We start from the raw sequence: 19,672 nt of genomic DNA, 5'->3' as shown, positions 1-19,672 counted from the left end.
TGAAAACCTGCACTCACACCAGCCCTTTCCGGATAAGACTGGACACCCCTGGGAAAAAGATGACCCTCTATATGACAGATTACGGTAATGGTAGTTTCCTGCCCTCTAGTGGCGGAAGAGCGGAAGTGAGCTGAGCTGAGCTCATTGTGCAGTAAGCAGAGTTGAGGCTGCAGTGACTGGCGGCATGTGAGCAACTTGTGAGACGGTGTTGGCTGGAGATCACCACAACTCCAATTAAGGTGAGTTAGACTCCTGTTTCATACCGGAAATACATCTGAAACAGGTACTTTCTGAAGTATCTAGCCATTTAGGGTGCTTGGCTGTTCTTGAAATGTGTGAAAGATCACTTGTCTATAGACAGAGTACTATGAATAAGCAGTGTCTATAGTCTAACTTATATATGGGCTAATGAGGGCCATTGTCTGAGTATCCTGTCTCCTTCAACTTCTTTGTATTTGTTGAGTGAAGGGGCAGTTCAGGGCTTACAGGTGTAGTGTCCTGCCTTTACTCTAGATAAGCATTACAGGTTTACTTTATTTATCAGCAGCAGAAGAATAGCCCTGGTGTTTGTATCCAATACCCCATTCATGCCATGTATAGACTTTCTGTCCTTGATGCATAACTAGATAGGATTAAAAAATCTGGGCTAATCTTTACTTCCTTTGCTTTCTATAACAGATCAACACTCATTTGGTGTAAGTTCGGGTTCAGAATAACTTGCCTCGGTGCACTTTGCTGTGGACTGTAGTGTTTATTTAACCTTGAGAGCTGCACAGGGAAATATGCTGGACTTTGTTATATTTTATATTATATATTTTATATAATATAATTTATATTTTTATTTTTTATTATATGTTATATTAAATATTATGTTTGTTATATTATTGTTATTATTATTGTTAGTAGTAGTAGTAGTAGTAATAATAATAATAATCAAATTTAAAATAATTTTAGGTTGCTCCTCCATTTATCGTTTATTGGCCGATCCTGTTTTCTAAGTTCTAGCATTATTGTTATTTTTAATTTATTTATTTTTTTTGGTTATGCAACATTTCCCTCAGCGCCTGTATGCTAAAAAATGGGCGTGTCTTAAACACATGGGCAGTATCTGTCTAGTCACTGCAACAGGGTATTATAGTGTCATTGTGTATTCAGCCATGTATTTTGGAAGGAAGGTTACTTGCACTTGGTGCATTTTCTCAGTTTGTTATAGATGTGTGTACTTACAGGTAGGAAATACACTTTATAGCCAAAGGTATGTGGACACCTGACCATCACAGCCATATACAGTATGCTTGTTGAACATCCCGTTCCAAAACCGTGGGCATTAATGTGGATTTGGTCTTCTTTGCTCTTCTGGGAAGGCTTTCCACTAGATGTTGGAGCGTGGCTGTGGGGATTTGTGTTCATTCAGCTACGAGAGCATTAGTGAGATCAGGTGCTGATGTTAGATGAGGAGGTCTGGGGTTCAGTCGGTGTTCCAGTTCACCCCAAAGGTGTTCAGTGGGGTTGAGGTCAGGGTTCCAAGGCTCCAGCCTTGGCAAACTATGTTTTCATCGAGCTTCATTGAACTTTACTAGGAACACCTGTACACCTGCACTTTCATGCAGTTATCTAAGCTGCCAATCATATGACAGTAGTTCAATGCATAAATTCATGCAGATACTGGTGAAGAGCTTCAGGTAATATTCACATCAAACACCAGAATGAAGAAAAAAAAAATGATCTGTGTGACTTTAATTGTGGCATGAATGTTGGTACCAGATGGGCTGGTTTGAGTATTTCAGAAACGGCTGATCTCCTGGGATTTTCACACACAACAGTCTCAAGAGTTTACACAGAATGGTGCGAAAAACAAAAAACATCCCGTGTGCAGAGGGTCTGCAGGCTGAGACACCTTGTGATCTGTGTGATGCTGATCATAAAGATCATTTTTCTAGTCATGGAATTTATATAGGTGCATCATCATCAGTCTTGCTTCGACTGATTTCCGTTCACACTTACATTGTTGCTGAAATAAATTTCTGATTATTCAATGAGTTTTGTTCTGTTGGCCGAATTTTCTATATTTTTGATTAGCATTCAAACATTACAAGGTTTTCTACTTTGACCTCTACAGGATAAGCAATGGTGCATGTTCAGACTCAGTGCACGCTGTAGTCCTGTTCTTGGCTGACAGAAGTGGAACCTGTGGTTTTCTGCCCATCCGCCTCAAGGTTTGACGTGTTATGCTTCCTCAGATGCTTTTCTGCTCACCACGGTTGTAAAGTGGTTATTTGAGTTACTGTAGGTTTCCTGATAGGTCAAACCAGCCTGACTGTTCTCCTCTGACCTCATCAGACATTTCCGGCTGCAGAAGTGCTGCTCACTAGATGTTTTCTTTTTTCATTTTGTTTTTTCACCAAATTTTGCACTCAAAGTGGCTACTACTTCATTCCTATTAAAACGAAACTGAATTAATTAGTATAGTAGTATTAGTATATCTATTAAGTAGATAGATAGATAGAAGTAAATATGAAGATAAAAATGCTACTAAATACATACACATAGTCTCCATTGCTTACCACTTTGCCTTTGTGCAATATTATGCCTGTTTTTTTTTTTTTTGCTGTCCGTAACTATGTCTTGTGACTGTAAGCTGAAACCTGACCCTTTCCCTACCGCATTGTAATACACTTTCTTTGGAACCGTGATTAAAAGTAATAAATAATCTTATATAATAATATCATATCAAATAATAATATTATTATTATTTAATAATAATAATAATATCATATCAAATAATAATATTATTATTATTATTTAATAATAATAATATCATATCAAATAATAATATCATAATATCATATCACGCCTTACCAAGCACCCATGCCCTGCGAATAGTCCCAGCTTGGCATGTCTTTCCTTTTCCTGAATTTCCCTTCAGGGATTAATAAAGTTTATCTTACCTTATCTTATATTACACTATTTGGCCTGTACATTCTCTGTCTGAATGTTTTAGGTTGTATTTGTCATATATATATAGACTAATCGATACCAGAGTCCAGCAGAACGCTTGCCAACATCAAGATTGGTCGCTGCACTGAGCAAATACTATTTCTCTCATTAAAGTGATCTCTGTGGTCTCTGTAACTGGAGACCATAATTAAAGCTTTTTATGACCTGCCTGATACAGTTGGGGTCATAAGTTTACATACGCCTTGAAGAATCTGCAAAATGGTAATAATTTTTTTAAAAAAAAGAGAGGAATCATAAAAATTGCATTTTGTTGTCTGGGAAACGTAAATATCTTATGTAGCTTCTGAAGGGCAGTGCTAAATGAAAAAAAAAAAAGTCTTAATGTAGTGTGTTGCCTTCTTGAGCATCAGTGAATGTTTGCACCTTTTGTAATAGTTTGAGTCCCTCAGTTGTCCTTAGTGTGAAAAGATGGATCTCAGCATCATATAGCCACTGCTGGAAAGGGGTCAGATATGCAGAAGATGCTGGAAAAGCAGAGAATATGCAGTACCTGGATGATTTTTCTGAAGAACAGTGGGCAGTTTAACTGCTCAGGATAAACAAGGGCTCATGAAAAACTATCACAAAACATAAGAACAGTCGCCAGGTACCAATGAGCAGCATTAAGAATGAAGCGTATGTTAACTTTTGAACTGGTTCATTTGTGCAAACTCAGTTATTATTCTGTCTTGTGGACTATATGTAAACATCTGTTATGTGAAATAGCTTATTCAGGGCAGTACTAAATAAAATACAAAATGCAATTTTTATGATCCTTCTTATGTTTTTAAATTATTAACATTTTGCAGATTCTGCAAGGTGTATGAAAACTTATGACCCCAACTGTATCTAATGAAATGTTTAGTTATCATGCCTCCTTGTTGGTGCATTAACCATTAAAACTATCGAATGTATGATGTTACATTTGTGTTTTAAATCATTCAAGTAATACTTTTATTTTTTCTCATATTTGTGAACTGTGTGGTCTTGTGCCATTTTCCTTTCTAAGGATTCTACATTGGCATTATAAATACACACACTGACTCACTCACACACTCACATACTCATTCATTCACTCGCTTTCAGTAGGTGCTTTTTCCTGTTCAGGGTCACAGTGGATCCTGGGCCAATCCCGGGCGTGAGGTTGGAATACACCCTGGATGGGACGCCAGTTCATCGCAGGGTGCAGTGCGCACAGACATATTCACACACTCGTTCATACCTGGCACAGTTTAGCGTAACCAGTCTACCTACAGGCATGTTTTTGGAGGTGGGAGGAAACCAGAGAACCCGCAGGAACCCATGGAGATGTACACAGAAAGTCTGCACAGACAGAAACCCAAGTTCAAGATTGAACCATGGACCCTGAAGTTATGAGGCAGTAATGCTACCTCCTGCACCATCCGAGTTATAGATACAGCAGTGTTATATTTTATTGGTCTTGGAGCAATATGGGTCCCAAATTCCTGAGTAGGATTTCCGAGTTGAGGAGGTGTTTTCTTACGACCTTTATTCGAATGCAGCACAACACCTTCCATTCACATCGACACATCATTCAGGCTGTGATTGCTACTAGTTGTAATGGACAGTGCCCAATGCAAACTTGGGTAAATGCTTTATTTGCATCTTGCTTTGTTTCTGTGTCCACTCCCTGTCAGCACGCACCCCCTCTCACACACACACTCACTCTCTCCCACACACACATAGTCACATCATATGACCATCCTGTTCTGTTATTGCATATCCTGGAGCTTTGAGTGGCAGTGAGTAACCAAAAGAAAGGAAAACCAAAGGGAATGTGTGCTCATGGACAGTGTTAAGTGCTCTATTTGATTTGTGGTCTGAGTGTCGCTCCATGTCGCATTGGGAAATTCCCAGCTGTTTTGCCCTATGCAGGACTCTTTCCACTGTTGCGAAACACTGTGCTCCAAATTCATTATCTGGCGTTCCAGTACCACTCAGACCTAATAAAGATAGTGTCTATGAATTGTTCTACAGAGCTTCAAATTATTCCTAAATGTGTTTGGACAAAATGGTAATTGATTCTGCAGTATTTACTCATTGATATTTACTATGGGCAGAGCTGCGTAACGTATTAGTTCAAACAGCAGAGGATTTTGGCACTCTAGAATGCTGGTGGATTGTAGCAGAAAGTACCCACAGTTATTTGAAGAGGTTTATGCCTGTTTGCATGTCGTCGTTGCTTTACTGCTGATAAGGGAAGGATCAGGCTTCTGTTTACTTAAGGTTTTAGATGTTAGGAGCCTCTTGCCACTGCTCTGTGTAATCACGTGGTGAGGTGTTAAGTTTATAATGGAGCTCCTGGTATAGTCCACAATAAACATGTCAACAGATTCTAGTGCTCTGAAAGCATAAACAGTATGCTATTAGACTTACTAGTAGGTACCAACTATCAGTATTACACCAGTGGGAGTTTCTAGGGTCCATAAGATTAGCACAGTCAAGTGCTAATGCATATTAATCTTAATAATTAACATGTCATCGTCACTGGTGTCCAAGATTTATATTGTAGTGAAATTCTGAGTTTAAATTTAAACTTCGTTCATGGACATGTTGGTCTATTTTCACTTTGGGCAATGGGCCACATTTAGGAGTCTTTGAGTAAAATTGCAAATTATATGATTTGAAGTCGATCAAGTCAAAGTTTACATTAATTATTCTTATGTGTAAATTTACACATACAGGATGATGAGTAGGATACAAATGTTTTTCCGAATTTACAGGATTTTCATGAATACAAATTTCTTGTGAAAATGCTGGTATGATTTACAATTAAATCAGTTCATATCCAGATTCATATTCATCAGTTCATGTTGATAAATGAGGCGCAATGTTGTTTGGTTACCTTTTGAAAGTGGTGCTGCATTTGACTTAACTCAGAATTGGGAAGTATGAACTCTGAACTACATCACTTTCGAGTTATTGTTATTAAGTGTGAAAAAAATGGATGGATTTTTTTGTTTTTAGTGAACTCTGTGCTCATTGTGATAGATTTTAAGTAAGCGAGGTGATATTTTTTTATTTACTGTTGACAGTGTGAGCAGCCATGTTGACATGATGTCATATGCTGAAGTTGAGGAGACCTTCTCAACTTTCTGAATAGGAAATCCAAGTTGAGGGGGTGTTTTCTTTGGTTTTTCCTAGATGGATGTCAGAAATTCACGTTTCGTCTATACCTGAAGAAAGCAATGCAGCACTTTAGTCCTCTATTCTGTCCAGCTGTCTCACCTCCTGATCTGTACAGTCTGTTCAAACTGATTAGCCTCCAAAGCTTCAACTTTCATGCTAATACGCAATCACTATCCTCATGCTTTTATAGCCGGTCTGAGTCTCCACCATTGCTCAGTGCACCTGTCGTATAGCTGCATTGCATTCTGGACTCCAATGTTTGCAGTCTCTCCACTATATCTACACTGGATTTCTCATTAGTATGACATTGAACGTCACTGGTAAATGGTGAATGCCTTTTTGTTTTTAGGGGCTAACAAAGAAACCTGACAGTTACTCTTTAGCTTTGAGATTGTTTAATTGTTTATTGATTGTTTTCTCTTATTAAACACCATTGTATCTGTGCAAGCAGTGTCTCCTTGTGATGGCAAAGCAACACAAAACTCTATACAGCACCAATCAAAAAATTGCACCAAGATTGATAAGCACATCACAAATATTTCAGTATAAACTTACTTAATGGGTTTCAGGGTGGAGAGTTCCTTTCAACCTGCTGATGTGTTCCCAGACTCTGTATGCTGTTTCAGCAGAGAACATTTTGAATGAAGGAAACTACTAATTTACTAAAACTACTGTCAAATTATTAACTCACAAGTTCCAGTCCATTTGGGAATACTGAGTAAAAAGTACATAATACCAGTGAGAGTTTAATGTTTAGTGAATAATGGTTACTTATTCTCTCTCTCTCTCTCTCTCTCTCTCTCTATCTTCTCAGTAATGTCAGGCTGGTTAAGAGATGGAGAGGTGCTGGAGGGTCAGGGCAGTGGCCAGGCCTCTCCTCGTAGCCCTAGATTTAGGACCCCAACATCAGGGAGAGGAGCAAGGCCCTCACCTGACAGTGCAGCCTCCAGGTCCCCACAGGACACAATGAGGAAAGCTAAAGAGCTGTTTGGACTGTGTGACAAAGAGAACAAGGGCTTCATCACCAAGAGAGACTTGCAGGTGTGTCCAAATGCTTTAAGTATGTTTGCAGTTAATGGTTTGGTTTCCTAAATGTAACACCATTAGACTGGTGTATGTTTGTGTTTCTGTATGCCAGCGGTTGCAAGGAGAGGTACCCCTGACCCCGGAGCAGCTCGAGTCTGTGTTTGAGAGTTTGGACCGTGACAGAAATGGCTTCCTCACACCTCTCGAGTTTCACACAGGCCTAGGTTTGTGTTTGTGTCACGATACTTGAAGACATTTCTATGATATACAATATTTATCACAATATATACTGGTTTTGCTAAAAAACAGCCAACAAGAAGTAGTAATAATAAAACTGTAAAAAAAAAAGTTCTATGACACTTTTATTTATTGTCTACAAAAATGTATTATTTCACAATAAATTATTTCTTACTATGAAGAGGAAAAATGAAACATTTTAGACAAAATTAAAGATGCAGTACAAAATTTTACCAATAGCTGCTAATAATCAGAGTTTGTTAATGTTACCAAACATATAAAATTTGACAAAATACAATATCACACAAATGTGTACTATAGCATGATTTATCATGATATTGTATCATCATATTGCCTAGCCCTAACCACTTTTCCCTCTAAGCTCTGTGCATGCACAGTCACGCACTGCTGATGATGCTTCCATGCAGAAAAATTTAATCCACTCAGAATTCTGACACAAAAATTTGATAGTCAGTTGTAGTTAACTGACAGATAATTAGAGGGCAGTTCAGACCTGACCCAGGTACACTTGCCTCTCATAACAGTATTGCGTTTTTCTTTTCTTTTCTTTTTTTTTTAAAAGCCTAAACAAGAATGTACATCAAAACCAATACAGTTCTGCTGCCACAAGGGCTGCACAATATTGAAGAAAAATATTGCGATATGCGATACGATAATGCTATGAGTGATATATATATATAAGCATTCTCTGGTATCTGCATTGCCCTAGAACTTTGACTTTTCGTAACTTTCTGAAGTATTAAAATCATTCAGTTATCTCAAGCCCTTGCAACATGTATATTTACCTGCGATATTTCGATAATTTCGATATATTGTGTGGCCCTAGCTGCCACCCAAATTCAGTCCCAACCACAAATAATGCCAACTAGCTACATTAGCTGTGAGCTTACCAAGCCATGTTAACATTTCAGCACCTCTGACAATCGCCCGTTAAATATTGTTAGCATAGAGCTGCTGCCAAGAGATGTCTTCCAAGGCTAACCATCTAATGCTAACCAGGCAGGAGCAGAGCCTCCGCAATCTGTGAGGTGCATGGGATATTTCTGCTCAAATGGCAGAAGAAATAGGTTTTGCTCATCAAGGAGCATTGGCCCTAACACATGTAGTGTGTTGCCACAGGCTGGTTAACAGGATATTCATAGAACCATCTCTTTTTCTCAGGTGAGCTGGTAGAAGAGTGTGAGGAGAAAGATCCAGCAGAGCTCAGATTCACACAGATTCTTATAGAGCTTGGAGCAGATAAACTCCTGAAAGAGTGAGTGTTGACCAACTGCACTGTTGACCAACTGCACCAAGCAGTTCTAATACACCATGATTTTAATATTACTACTATTTAGCAAGTATATAAGATGACTCGGTGTGTGTGTGTGTGTGTGTGTGTGTGTGTGTGAGTGAGTGTAGTCAGTGGGAGCTGTGTTCTCTTTGGTGTGATTTGCAGAAAGACAGGCCTGAGATGTTGAATCTGTTGGAGGAAATTCTTTCTCACGCCGTAGCTCATCTTCAGGACGCGCTGAGAGAGAGGGACAATTTGGAAGAGACACTACGCAGGTCAGCTTACACATTGCACACCTGATTTTGGGTAGGAATTAATTTAAAGTTGGAATGCCGTGTAGTGTTATAGTACCGGGCTTGGATTTGTCTATAAAGCAGTGTGTGTGCGTGTGTATGTGGGTGTGTTGACTCACACACAGACGAGAAGACGACCATGACAGAGTGGTGCGCTCGCTTTACGAAGACCTCGAGAACCAACTCAAAGAAGAGCGAGAGAAACGACTCACTCTGGTAAGTCTGGATGAAAAAGAGGTCAATAATCTGCATATAATTGACTTGGCATGGAGAATATGATCACAATGATGGTAAAGATGGTGCTGATGGTTTTCTGATGAAGGACAGTGCGAGACAGGGGGACAAAAGAGAGCAGCTACTGCAGGAGCTGAGGATGAGAGAGCAAGAACTGGAGTTCACATTGACTAAGCAGAGAGAGGTAAACCCTACAATTCTTCATTAATTCAGGGCCATTACAGCTCTTGCCTAGAAGTTATTCTATAACGTACTTTACTTGCGACTTGTAGCTAGAGGCTAGGATCAAAGCTCTGTGCCAGGACCAGTCGAACACTCGGGGGCAGAACCAAAGACTGCAGCTCGTGAACGCAGATTTGCGGGAACAGTTGGAGGAGAGCCGGGAAGAGCTACAGAAGGCCCTTAACCAGCTGCAGATCCTGCAGGAAACACTCAAGGATCAGCAGGAGGGCAAGCAGAGGTGAGACGTCGCTTTTACTGCATTCGACTAACTCAGAAGTGGGAAGCCGGAGCTCAGAATTACGTCATTTTCAAATTCTATAGATTCGAGCTAATGTGGGGAAAAAACATGGATGCCTAAATGTTCGTCTTTTGTTGGTAACATGCTAGCCAGCTAATTGTGGTGAGTGATGTGTATTTATCTGGTCATGCTATAGATTTAAGAAGCTAATATGTTTGTAAGTTGATTGATCTAAAGCAAATACTCAGTATTATACAGTATAACAGTATATATATATACAGTATAACTCATTTAAAGGTAAGAAATGCTGCTTTGTATATTGTTCATGCTGAGAATGTCCCAAGATCTCAAGTAGAATCCCAAGTTGAGGGGGTGTTTTCTTTGTTTTCTTCCTGGTCGGTGAATTATGGGAATTACGAGTTGTGTCCTGTAGTTGAAAGCTGCATTTTTGCAAAGGGAGAAACTGATAATATTTAAAACGTTAAACTATCCCAAACTGATGTATCCAAATGTAAGACTTTATAACAACACTGGCTCTAAAAACCACTGATGTATGGTTTATGAAACTACTGACTGAGAATTACTGTAGTGTACCCATGTAGACCCACACTTTTACTTTGATTTATTGAATTATTTTATTTTTTTCATGCTTTTATTTTCCTTGTAGTCGTTCCTTGATTTAAACACGAGCATCGCCCTTATCACAGTAGTTATAACTGTGTGTGTGGTTTTGTTTATACCTAGGCAAGTGCTGAAGGTCTCCAGAAACATGCAGAAAGAGAGAGAGAGCCTGATGAGGCAGCTGGATCTGCTCAGGTAAGACTGCATGCAAGTGTAGCCTTACTTGAATCTTTCTCCGGGCGTGTCTCCAGGTCATTGTCCATTTCAGGTTTATTTGCTCTTGACAGATATCAGATTGAAGATAAGGCAGGGAGTGTGGCACAGTGCACACACAAACATACTGTCAAACTGGAAAAAGCAGTTACGAGGAAGTCAGAATGCATTTTGATACGGATGCAGCAAAATAATCTACAATCCAAAATGTAAAACAAAGGGTTTTTTTTAATTTTTAAAATACCAAAATATATTGTTAAACTGGATAAGGGATCAGTAGTGCAACTGGTGGGTCTAATGGGTCTAATTTTATATCTCATATTAATGTTATCATCATTTATACTGTCTCTTTGGTTTCTGTTAAATGGTAGCCTGCTGTATATTTTTCTCCCGTGTTGACTTATCATATATAAGAGATCACAGCATGGTAGCTAATGAAGTTTATAATGAATAATAAAGGACTTTATTGATTGTGGAAAATCTTGTAAATGCATACAGTAACAACAATCACAAATTTTGCAGCATGCTAGACAGAAGCAAGTCAGTCGACGCTACTCTTCCGTTTCCTCCTTAACAAGCGCAAGCATTTGGAAGAACTGTTTATGAGCTGTCTTTGATAGAGATAAGCAAAAAAAAAAAAAAAAAACCTGAAAATGCAGAATTGCAGAACACAGTAGTTTCTTGATACAAAATATACAGTTTTTTTTACCATCAAGTACAAAACACGAAAAAATATTTTGTAATACAGATGTTCAGGGTGTCATTGTAGATCACGGCCTAGCAATACTTCTAAAACATATAGCACACTAAAGAGAGAGGGAAAGTGCTTTGCTAGAATTTAGCTGAAAACTGTTAGCTTAAAACACTATTACAAACCAGACACACAGTTTATAAATGATTTTTATTTTTAGAATTTCTTTAAATATTCGTTTCATCACGTGTCTTTCTCAGGGACATGAACAAGCGTCTGCGGGATGAGAAGGATGCACAGCAGGATCAGAAGAGGGTTAGTCACAGACAATCCTTCATGCCTCCTCTTCCGTCTTGCCCACAATGCAACTGTGGCCACGACACCCCACCGTGGGGTGGGTACTCTTTTTACCCGTACTGACTGGACTCTGCGCTGGTGTTTTATATGCGGCTGCTCGGTATGACTGGTGTGAAGCTCTGGGCAGCACTGTGCATGACTGTTCAGCAGAAACCAGCGAATCTTCACCTGCTTTCTCTGCCTTTGCATGTGGCTGTGCTCGGGGCTTCTGTCCTAATGAAGGTTAGACTAAACTGGTTATCTACTGCAGGTTCACACTTTATAATGGTTACTCAGACATGGACTCCAATATTCAAGTCTGGTGAATTGTGAATAGTTCGATATCACATTTCTGCTGCACTATTCAGAAAGGCTATTCACTATTCATCTCCAAGAAAGTTCAAAGCCTTAATCTAAATGAATGAACAACGATGAGAATATGAACACACAGCTGTTAGGATGATTACTCACAATCATATGATGGGTTTCTTTTTGTGGACCCTGAAGGCCAGTTTGGTGAATGTGAAAGAAAAACTGGTTGTCAGGTTAAAATCTTACATGTTGTTTTTATAGATGAACAACAACGCCTTTCTTTATTGTGTCTGTTACAAAAAAAGCACAACATAGGAAGTTACACCAATTTCCATGCTCATAATGCAAATGTCAAAATAAGGCATAAAACTGCAGCTTGTGGGTGTGGTGTCAAAATGGCTTGTATTTGTGTACTACATTAGCATACACTGTACTACTCCATGCTTGTACTGTGCTGTATGTGAGTCATGTGACCACCTTTCAGTCAAATTCCCTTGTGGACTGTTTAGCCTGCTTCATTTTTGTTCAGAGTATTTCTATAAATTCCACTGTACTCTTAGCTATTAGTGGTTGAATCAAACAAAAAACGATGCAATGGGTCATGATAAAAGGCTTTAAGACAGTCAAAAAATGTTTCTGCCTAAATTTGGAACAGGAGTGGAATATACAGTAAATACAATAATGGCACAACAAAAGTTAAATATTAAATATGTCGGTTTGTTAATAACTGACAGAGCTGAGGTCAGAGTAACAAGATACACTATATGGCCTGAAGTGTGTGAACACCTGACCATCACACCCTTATGTGGTTCTTCCCCAAAATGTTGCCACAAAGCACACATTTGTATACAATGTCGTTGTGTGCTGTAGCATTACAATTTCCCTTCACTGGAACTGAGAGGCCCAAACCTGTTCCAGCATGATAATGCACCTGTGCACAAAGCGAGCTCCATGAAGACATGGTGTGTTAATGTTGGATTGGAAGACACCATCAGTGCCCAACCTCACTAATGCTCTTGTGGCTGAATCAACACAAATCCCCACAGCCACACTACAAAATCTATTGGAAAGCCTTCCCAGAAGAGTGGAGGTTTTCATGACCGCAAACAAAGACTAAATCTGGAATGGGATGATGATGATGATCAGGTGTTCACCAACAACTGACCATATAGTGTATTTATTGGTTGCTAATATTTGTAGTTTAGCGTTACTTGTTAACTTGTTTAATTAGGTACGGAATAGATGGAAATATAAACTGGATGAAAAAACATTACCTAATAGGAATTGGCCTAATGGTTTCTGTTCACCATTAAAATCGTTGGAAATAATGGTTAATGGAAACCATTAGACCAGCTTCTAACAGTAAGCGTTTAAAAGCCTGTGAGAGTTCAGTTTGTAGAGTGGAGGGCTGTCGGTGCTGAAATGGCAACCCTTAGGTCTCTGGTTCAAATCTGGCCCGAAGGACAGTTTGTGTTTCCTAAATTTCCACTTAGAGATTAATGAAGTACATCAGTCTATCTATCTATACATGTAGTATATAGTTGGTTTCTTATCACAGTTTTCCAGCTTATTTTGGAAATGAACTGATCATGTTGCACTGTGGGATGCACTACACCATGGATACAGGTCTGTCTGCGTAATTGGAACTTTGGCCCATGTTGTACTGTATGTCAGTCAGGAATCTTTAGCATACTGAGAATATGCTGGCTGTTTATACTGCTGTACTATTTATACCGTGTACTTCATGCTTCAGAAATATTGCAAGAGCAAAAATGCTGTAGGTAATCACAGCCGTGCTGATATTCAGTACAACAGCATGATTGCGAGTGAGATATTGTTTCTGTACAACAGTACAGTCTATAAATAAGAAAGAAATATCAAGTAACTGACACTGAAGACACAATATGGCCTGTTTATTTTTGCTGCATGAACAAAAATAGTTCCCAAAGAAGCCACAGCTGGATGGAGCGTTGCGTGTTGCCATGGTAACGCGCAGATCGACTGAGAGCCCGCAGTAAGTGTAGTAATAGGTTCAGTTTAACAAACTATTCCTAAAATTGGAAGTTTTATTTAACGCACACAGAAAACGGTGAAATGTACCAGTTCTGTTGTTCTAAATATGAGCACTCTTGGAACGCCACTTATACAATCAAATTAGTGAACCGGAAATTACCGTTGTGTACTGTGTAGTATACTGTACGTAGTTAGGTCATTTTGAACAAAGCCATACTCTTGGTATTTTCGTGACAGTCAGCGCAGGAGGGAACCTGGTGTAGATAGAGCGGTGCACTTGTAAAAACGTTGGGGGTTCAAACGAAGATGTTATCAAGAGGTGTGGTTAGATCTTCTGCTTCTGCGATATCTAATCAACTCATTATGTGATCTGTGGCAGATCAGTGCAGTGACAGTTCATAAGTATATAAAGATAGATTTCATTTTAGTGGTAGAAATAAGCAGCAGGCCAGCAGAACTTACAACAAACTGTGCACTTTTGTGGGTGTTCACTCACATGAGTGCTCTAGGACAGAGCGTATATTTCATCTATAGCAGGTGTAGTTTTATTTATAATGCCTCGTCTTTATGATGGCTATAAATCTAGTGAGTCTCACAGACACTTTATAGCTTCTATTAAATACATATGTTCTGTGCAGAATTGCATGTCAGCTGTCTGATTCACATTCAGCTCTTATTTGTGTAAGATAAAATAATGAAGTCCGTTATGGATATTTTTTATTATACCATTCCCGCACACACAACTTTACTCTGAGCCATGTTGCAGTTCAGCACACCTTTAACTCCACTGAACCCAGGAGATCATAATACCTAATGACTTACTGTCCATACCTTTTGCTGTAGTTACAGGACCTTGCATAAATATTCACCCCCTTGCATAAATATTCACCCCCTTGAACTTTTCCACATTTTTTAGTTTCCACAAGCTGGAATTGAAATGGACCTATGTGGGATTTTTACCATTTGATATACTCAGTACGTCTAACATTTGACAATGCAAATGTTGAAAAGTTCAAGGGGGATGAATACTTATGCAATGGATTGTGTGCTGTGCACTACTGCTTTTCTAAGTTAATTCTATAATCAGATTTTTTTTCTTTCTTGTTATTTATGGAAGCAAATTTTAGCACGTGCCACTGACAATTTCCTCAAAAAGGCATATTTTCTGCACATTTCAGTATTTTAAAATGATTTGGTCTTTTTGTGAATGTATCTTTCTAAATCATGAAAATATGCAATAACCAAAGATCTCTTCTTAAAATTCTTTTATTACTTTTGTGGTCATTTTTAAAATGCTGTGCAGAAAATGATTTTTGAGTAAAATGTTGAAAGTCTGCATGCTAGGAAACTTGCCACATCACAGGACGAATCTATTTATCACTACATCCTTTTTTGTCTGAATTTAATGTCTGTACCAATATGTGGTATATTTTTGTAAAGTTGGATTAATTTATTGCATTTAATGTATGTTTAGTCTTTTTTTGTGACCAGTTTCTGTGCCTTTCTGTTTTTTTTTTTTTTTCACAAGATCATGAACAAAATGGAGAAAAGTTTGTAAGTCAGGCTATGAACAAATGGGTGTGTTTTTTAGCACCACCACAGTACACAATAAAAGACATTACTGATGGTACACAATCCTATCTGTGTCCTTATTGCACAAGACCCAAATGTATAAACGCATGCAAACACTTCTCTACCTCCTATACATAAAACCAAAGGCTGTGACTTCAGAAACAAGCATTTAATCCCCACTTATACAAGAGAAACAAGTTCTTTACAGAATAAGAGGATTTAAAGTCATCAAAAAATGTGGTATTTCTGGTACACCTTTTTTGTGCATGCATTACATACAGCTCTTAATTTCTTCTAAAGCCAAAATATTCCATGGACTGTTCCATAGACACCTAAGATGAAGAGACCTTTAGAGAAGAAAGGATCAATAATCGGAGACTATATGCTGGCCAAGAAACCTGGCAACAGGTGGGTCACTAAAATTCATATCAATAATTTTTTAAATAGTATTTTATATATGGAATGCACATTAATCATTTGAATGCGCTTGCTGGGAAGGAGGCCAACTAGGTAGGGTGACAGTATTTAACTGAATACTTATAAACTCATAACGTTTCACATAGTGTTTAAAATAAGAACATTATTAGCTTTGGATGAAACATTTGATTCATCAAAATAATGAATCTTGGCTTTAATAACAGCTTTAAATGCATTCATTTAGCAATATCTGGCAGCAGTGAACCAAAAATGTTTTGCTAAAATTTTTGTCCAGAAAAAAATTCACGGCAGGATCAAGTGAGCCTCTTTTCAGCCTCATTTCTGGTTATTTATGCAGTAATGAAGCACACATCTTTCTGTAAGACTAGCGCATCATTTAGCTTCTAACAACTGCAACAGAGTACAATTATAATTTAATAACTAAACCTTTAACTGCTTAAAGTATGTACTTACCATTTATTATTCAACTTTAAACATATTAATGATAATTACTATAGTGAAACTAGTAGGAAATAACATATCCCAATCATGAAAGAGAAGAATCTAAGTCTGCTGATGTGTTATAGAGGTTTAACGGGTTAAAATTGTCATTACATATAAACCTGGAGATCTGTTTCACTGAATTATTTTTTTTTTATTATCAATACTTAAGACAGGTCAGTTTTGTTGGTCAGATGAAGAAGAGCTCACCTGATGTGATTGCTGATGCAGAGCTAACGCTCTCAGAGAAAAACCATAAAGAGGATACATACAGCAAAACGGTATCGTAAAGATTGTTTTGGTATTTTTAAGCAATCTTGCTTTCTTTTATAAGGGGATGATCATGATGCTCTTCTCCACCAAGGATAGAATGTATGAAGAATGGACTGTAAGCTTGCTAGGTCGATGTGTATGATGCAAATATAGGACTTGAGAAATTTGCATGGTAGAACCCTCTGTGTGGTGATGCAGCAGGTCCTGATTTTAGTTATATTTTTGGTGTGTTTTTCTTTAATCAGTCAGCCTGATCTGGCTTTTACTGTTTTGTTTTTTAAAATAACCCTGTTCCTGTGTTTCTCAGGCTGGAGTAAGCGGCCCACAGCGTGTGTTTAAGGTTGTGTTTATAGGCAATTCCGGAGTGGGTAAGAGCTCATTCATCCATCACTACTGCAGAGGGCACTTCCCTAATAAAATGAGCACTACTGTAGGTAAGCCGGATCTAGCCTCTGCTAATGCACTTACGCATAAAATCGGGTTTAGATCCGCAGCATTTGAAAGCTTCTCCCAACACCAAATATCATTTGCATTTGCTTGACAGGTATGGACTTCCAGGTGAGAAGTCTAGTGCTCGACTCCACCCAAATTGCTCTTCAGCTTTGGGACACAGCAGGACAGGAGAGGTAAGAAAAAAAATTACTATTTAGCAGTCAATGTAAAATGTTAGTAGCAAAGCAATTGTAAAATTTATTAATATTACTCAATATGTCATATATGTTCAATTACTGGAAACAATATTTACAGCCATACAAAAAAAACCCTCACATAATTGGACAGCACCCTGATGGCAGGTGTTAGTGCAAGAGACCAGTTATACAGTATTTAACACTTTCATTTCATTGTAATAGTAATATATTAATATATAAGTAATAAAATGGTTCAAGAAACTTCAATCTATCCACTTAAATCAATCTTATTTCAAAATTCAACATACAAATAAAAAGAAATTTAATAATAAATGACCATTATTTGGTCATATTTCGGTCAGATTCCACAGCATCACAACACAGTATTACCGTAAAGCAGATGGGATCCTGGTTATGTATGATGTCACTCAGACCACCTCGCTCATGGCAGTGCGTGATTGGCTTGACCAAGTGCAGGTGAGGCCAATTTGTGATGCAAATAAGCCATTCTGAAGAGGTTTGCATTCCCACAGGTGAAGTAGTAAGGTGCGGTGAAATGGGACAAGCCCAGGGATTTGGCCATATTAATACAAGCACAAGCTTGTTTGCCTTACGATTGGATATTCTAATGTGAATTCATCCTTCTGGCAGAAAAACAAGGCTGATGGTGCATGTGTGATGCTGCTAGGCAACAAGATGGATATGGAGGATGGTGGAGGGAGACAGGTGACCACCATGCAGGGACAGAATCTGGCTGAGGTAATCAACACTTCAGGACTTTTCAGTTTTGTTTAACTATTATTTTTAAGGTTCTCTTTTCGTCTGTTAACGTGGTTGTGTTTGTGTGTCAGGAGTACCAGACTGAGTTCTTTGAATGCAGTGCTAAAAGTGGCCATAATATCCAAGAGGCTATGACACATCTGGCTAGGTGAGACTCCAGAATAAAAATTTAACATAGTATAATGGATATACGCTGCATATTTCTGAGAAACGTATGAGGACAGCTTCATACCTGATCACTGTATTCTGTCCCTCTAGACTGATGGGGGCTCAGCAAGACAAACAGTGCGAGTCTGTACTTCACTCTCTGGACGACTCAAGCCGTAGAGGGCACTGTTGCACATAGGTGGAGAAAGAGCAGCAGCAAATGAGGACATACCACTGATAAAACCCAGTCACATGGTCATGCCACTGCTGCCAAACTGCCTGCAGCATATCAGAAAGAACATCTCACTGCACTAATGCAACAAGAACACTCTATGCTCATGACTTCAACTATTTTGGACGGTGTTTCCTTATTATTGTCATTTTTTCCAGTAAATTCTGATCAAGAATTATGCCATTACTGAACAAACATGGCCATAACTATATCACTAGCAACAGTGATATAAGACTGATATAATAAATCACTGTAGTGAATGTGCATGTCTTTTCAGTACAACACCCAATCCTTATATGTTCACATTAATTATTCACTCTGTAAATATTTAAATATGAATATACAATAGCATGTATAAACCTACAGTCAACAAAAGTATGATATTATTATTGGTATTATTATTGTGGATCACCTTACCCTTAAATTTTACATCTTTACTTTAAAATATCAGGCAGAACATTGGAATGAGATTCCAGGTGGGAATGTAATTGCCTCAGGTGAGAATGTAAAGGAAAGTGTGACACAATCATGGATAATCTATGATAATCCCTACTGCACTTAAAGGTGCAGAAGTTGATTATTTTTAATTCCTTACTTGTGCAAATAACCTGGAAGATATGTAGGACATTATAATCAAAAATCCAATGGGTTAAGCCATTGCTTCAGCAAAGATTTATTAAGTCGCTGAGAAAACCGTTTGGAAAACTAAGTTCTGGTCCGGAATGCTTGCTTGTGTTTGGATACACATCCTGTCAACCATTCTGTAGAAACTATATGGGCCACCTAAGATCCTAGTAGTGGAGGTTTGTGAAAATGGGCAAGAATAATTCAAATGTCAAACCCACCTAACCATTAGACACCTAATATTGAAAAAAAAAAGGCTAATGTTACCTGGTAGTGGTCATTTTTAAATCATTCTTGTAATACTTTACATACTATATTTCTCTTGTTTGCTTTCAACATGTTTACTACTGAAGATTATTTTCTATCATCATGGTCCTTTAGTTTGCTCATCCAACTCTCAAATGTATTTTCCAATGCTGTAACTGATATAAGTGGAAAGAAATATTAAAAAAAAAATTGAACCCAACATACAAAGACATGGTAGCTAAAGCCGTCTGTCTTTTTGTTACCTTTTGGTTTGTTACATTTGTAAGTTGAAAAGACTTACAACATAATTTGGTGGATGTACATTTCTTTAATTAAACTAAATGATTCAGATGTTATTTTTTTTGTCTTGAAAT

General features: G+C 38.2%; 1 protein-coding gene across 3 annotated transcripts; it reads left to right on the top strand.

Moving 5' to 3' along the window:
• The first annotated feature begins 99 nt into the window (after nucleotides 1–99).
• Nucleotides 100–19,672, top strand: cracr2b (calcium release activated channel regulator 2B). Of its 3 annotated transcripts, XM_053236713.1 has the most exons (19): nucleotides 139–239; nucleotides 2,120–2,216; nucleotides 6,962–7,188; nucleotides 7,286–7,397; nucleotides 8,593–8,686; nucleotides 8,824–8,979; nucleotides 9,123–9,213; nucleotides 9,320–9,415; nucleotides 9,504–9,691; nucleotides 10,436–10,507; nucleotides 11,477–11,531; nucleotides 15,778–15,857; nucleotides 16,540–16,648; nucleotides 16,948–17,074; nucleotides 17,185–17,266; nucleotides 17,632–17,746; nucleotides 17,921–18,028; nucleotides 18,121–18,197; nucleotides 18,308–19,672. In XM_053236713.1, the coding sequence occupies exons 3-19, from the start codon at nucleotides 6,964–6,966 to the stop codon at nucleotides 18,393–18,395; spliced, it is 1,875 nt and encodes a 624-aa protein (XP_053092688.1). In that variant the 5' UTR covers nucleotides 139–239; nucleotides 2,120–2,216; nucleotides 6,962–6,963; the 3' UTR covers nucleotides 18,396–19,672. The 3 variants fall into 3 exon arrangements, with proteins under 3 accessions (XP_026775574.1, XP_026775575.1, XP_053092688.1); XM_026919773.3 differs by lacking the exon at nucleotides 2,120–2,216 and having other exon boundaries at nucleotides 100–239; nucleotides 18,308–19,666; XM_026919774.3 differs by lacking the exon at nucleotides 2,120–2,216 and having other exon boundaries at nucleotides 100–239; nucleotides 8,833–8,979; nucleotides 18,308–19,659.

Source organism: Pangasianodon hypophthalmus, chromosome 9 (genome assembly GCF_027358585.1).
Source record: "Pangasianodon hypophthalmus isolate fPanHyp1 chromosome 9, fPanHyp1.pri, whole genome shotgun sequence".
Classification (NCBI taxonomy): Eukaryota; Metazoa; Chordata; class Actinopteri; order Siluriformes; family Pangasiidae; genus Pangasianodon; species Pangasianodon hypophthalmus.
The sequence above is the reverse complement of the archived record's forward strand: the minus strand, read 5'-3'. Positions and strand labels throughout refer to the sequence as shown.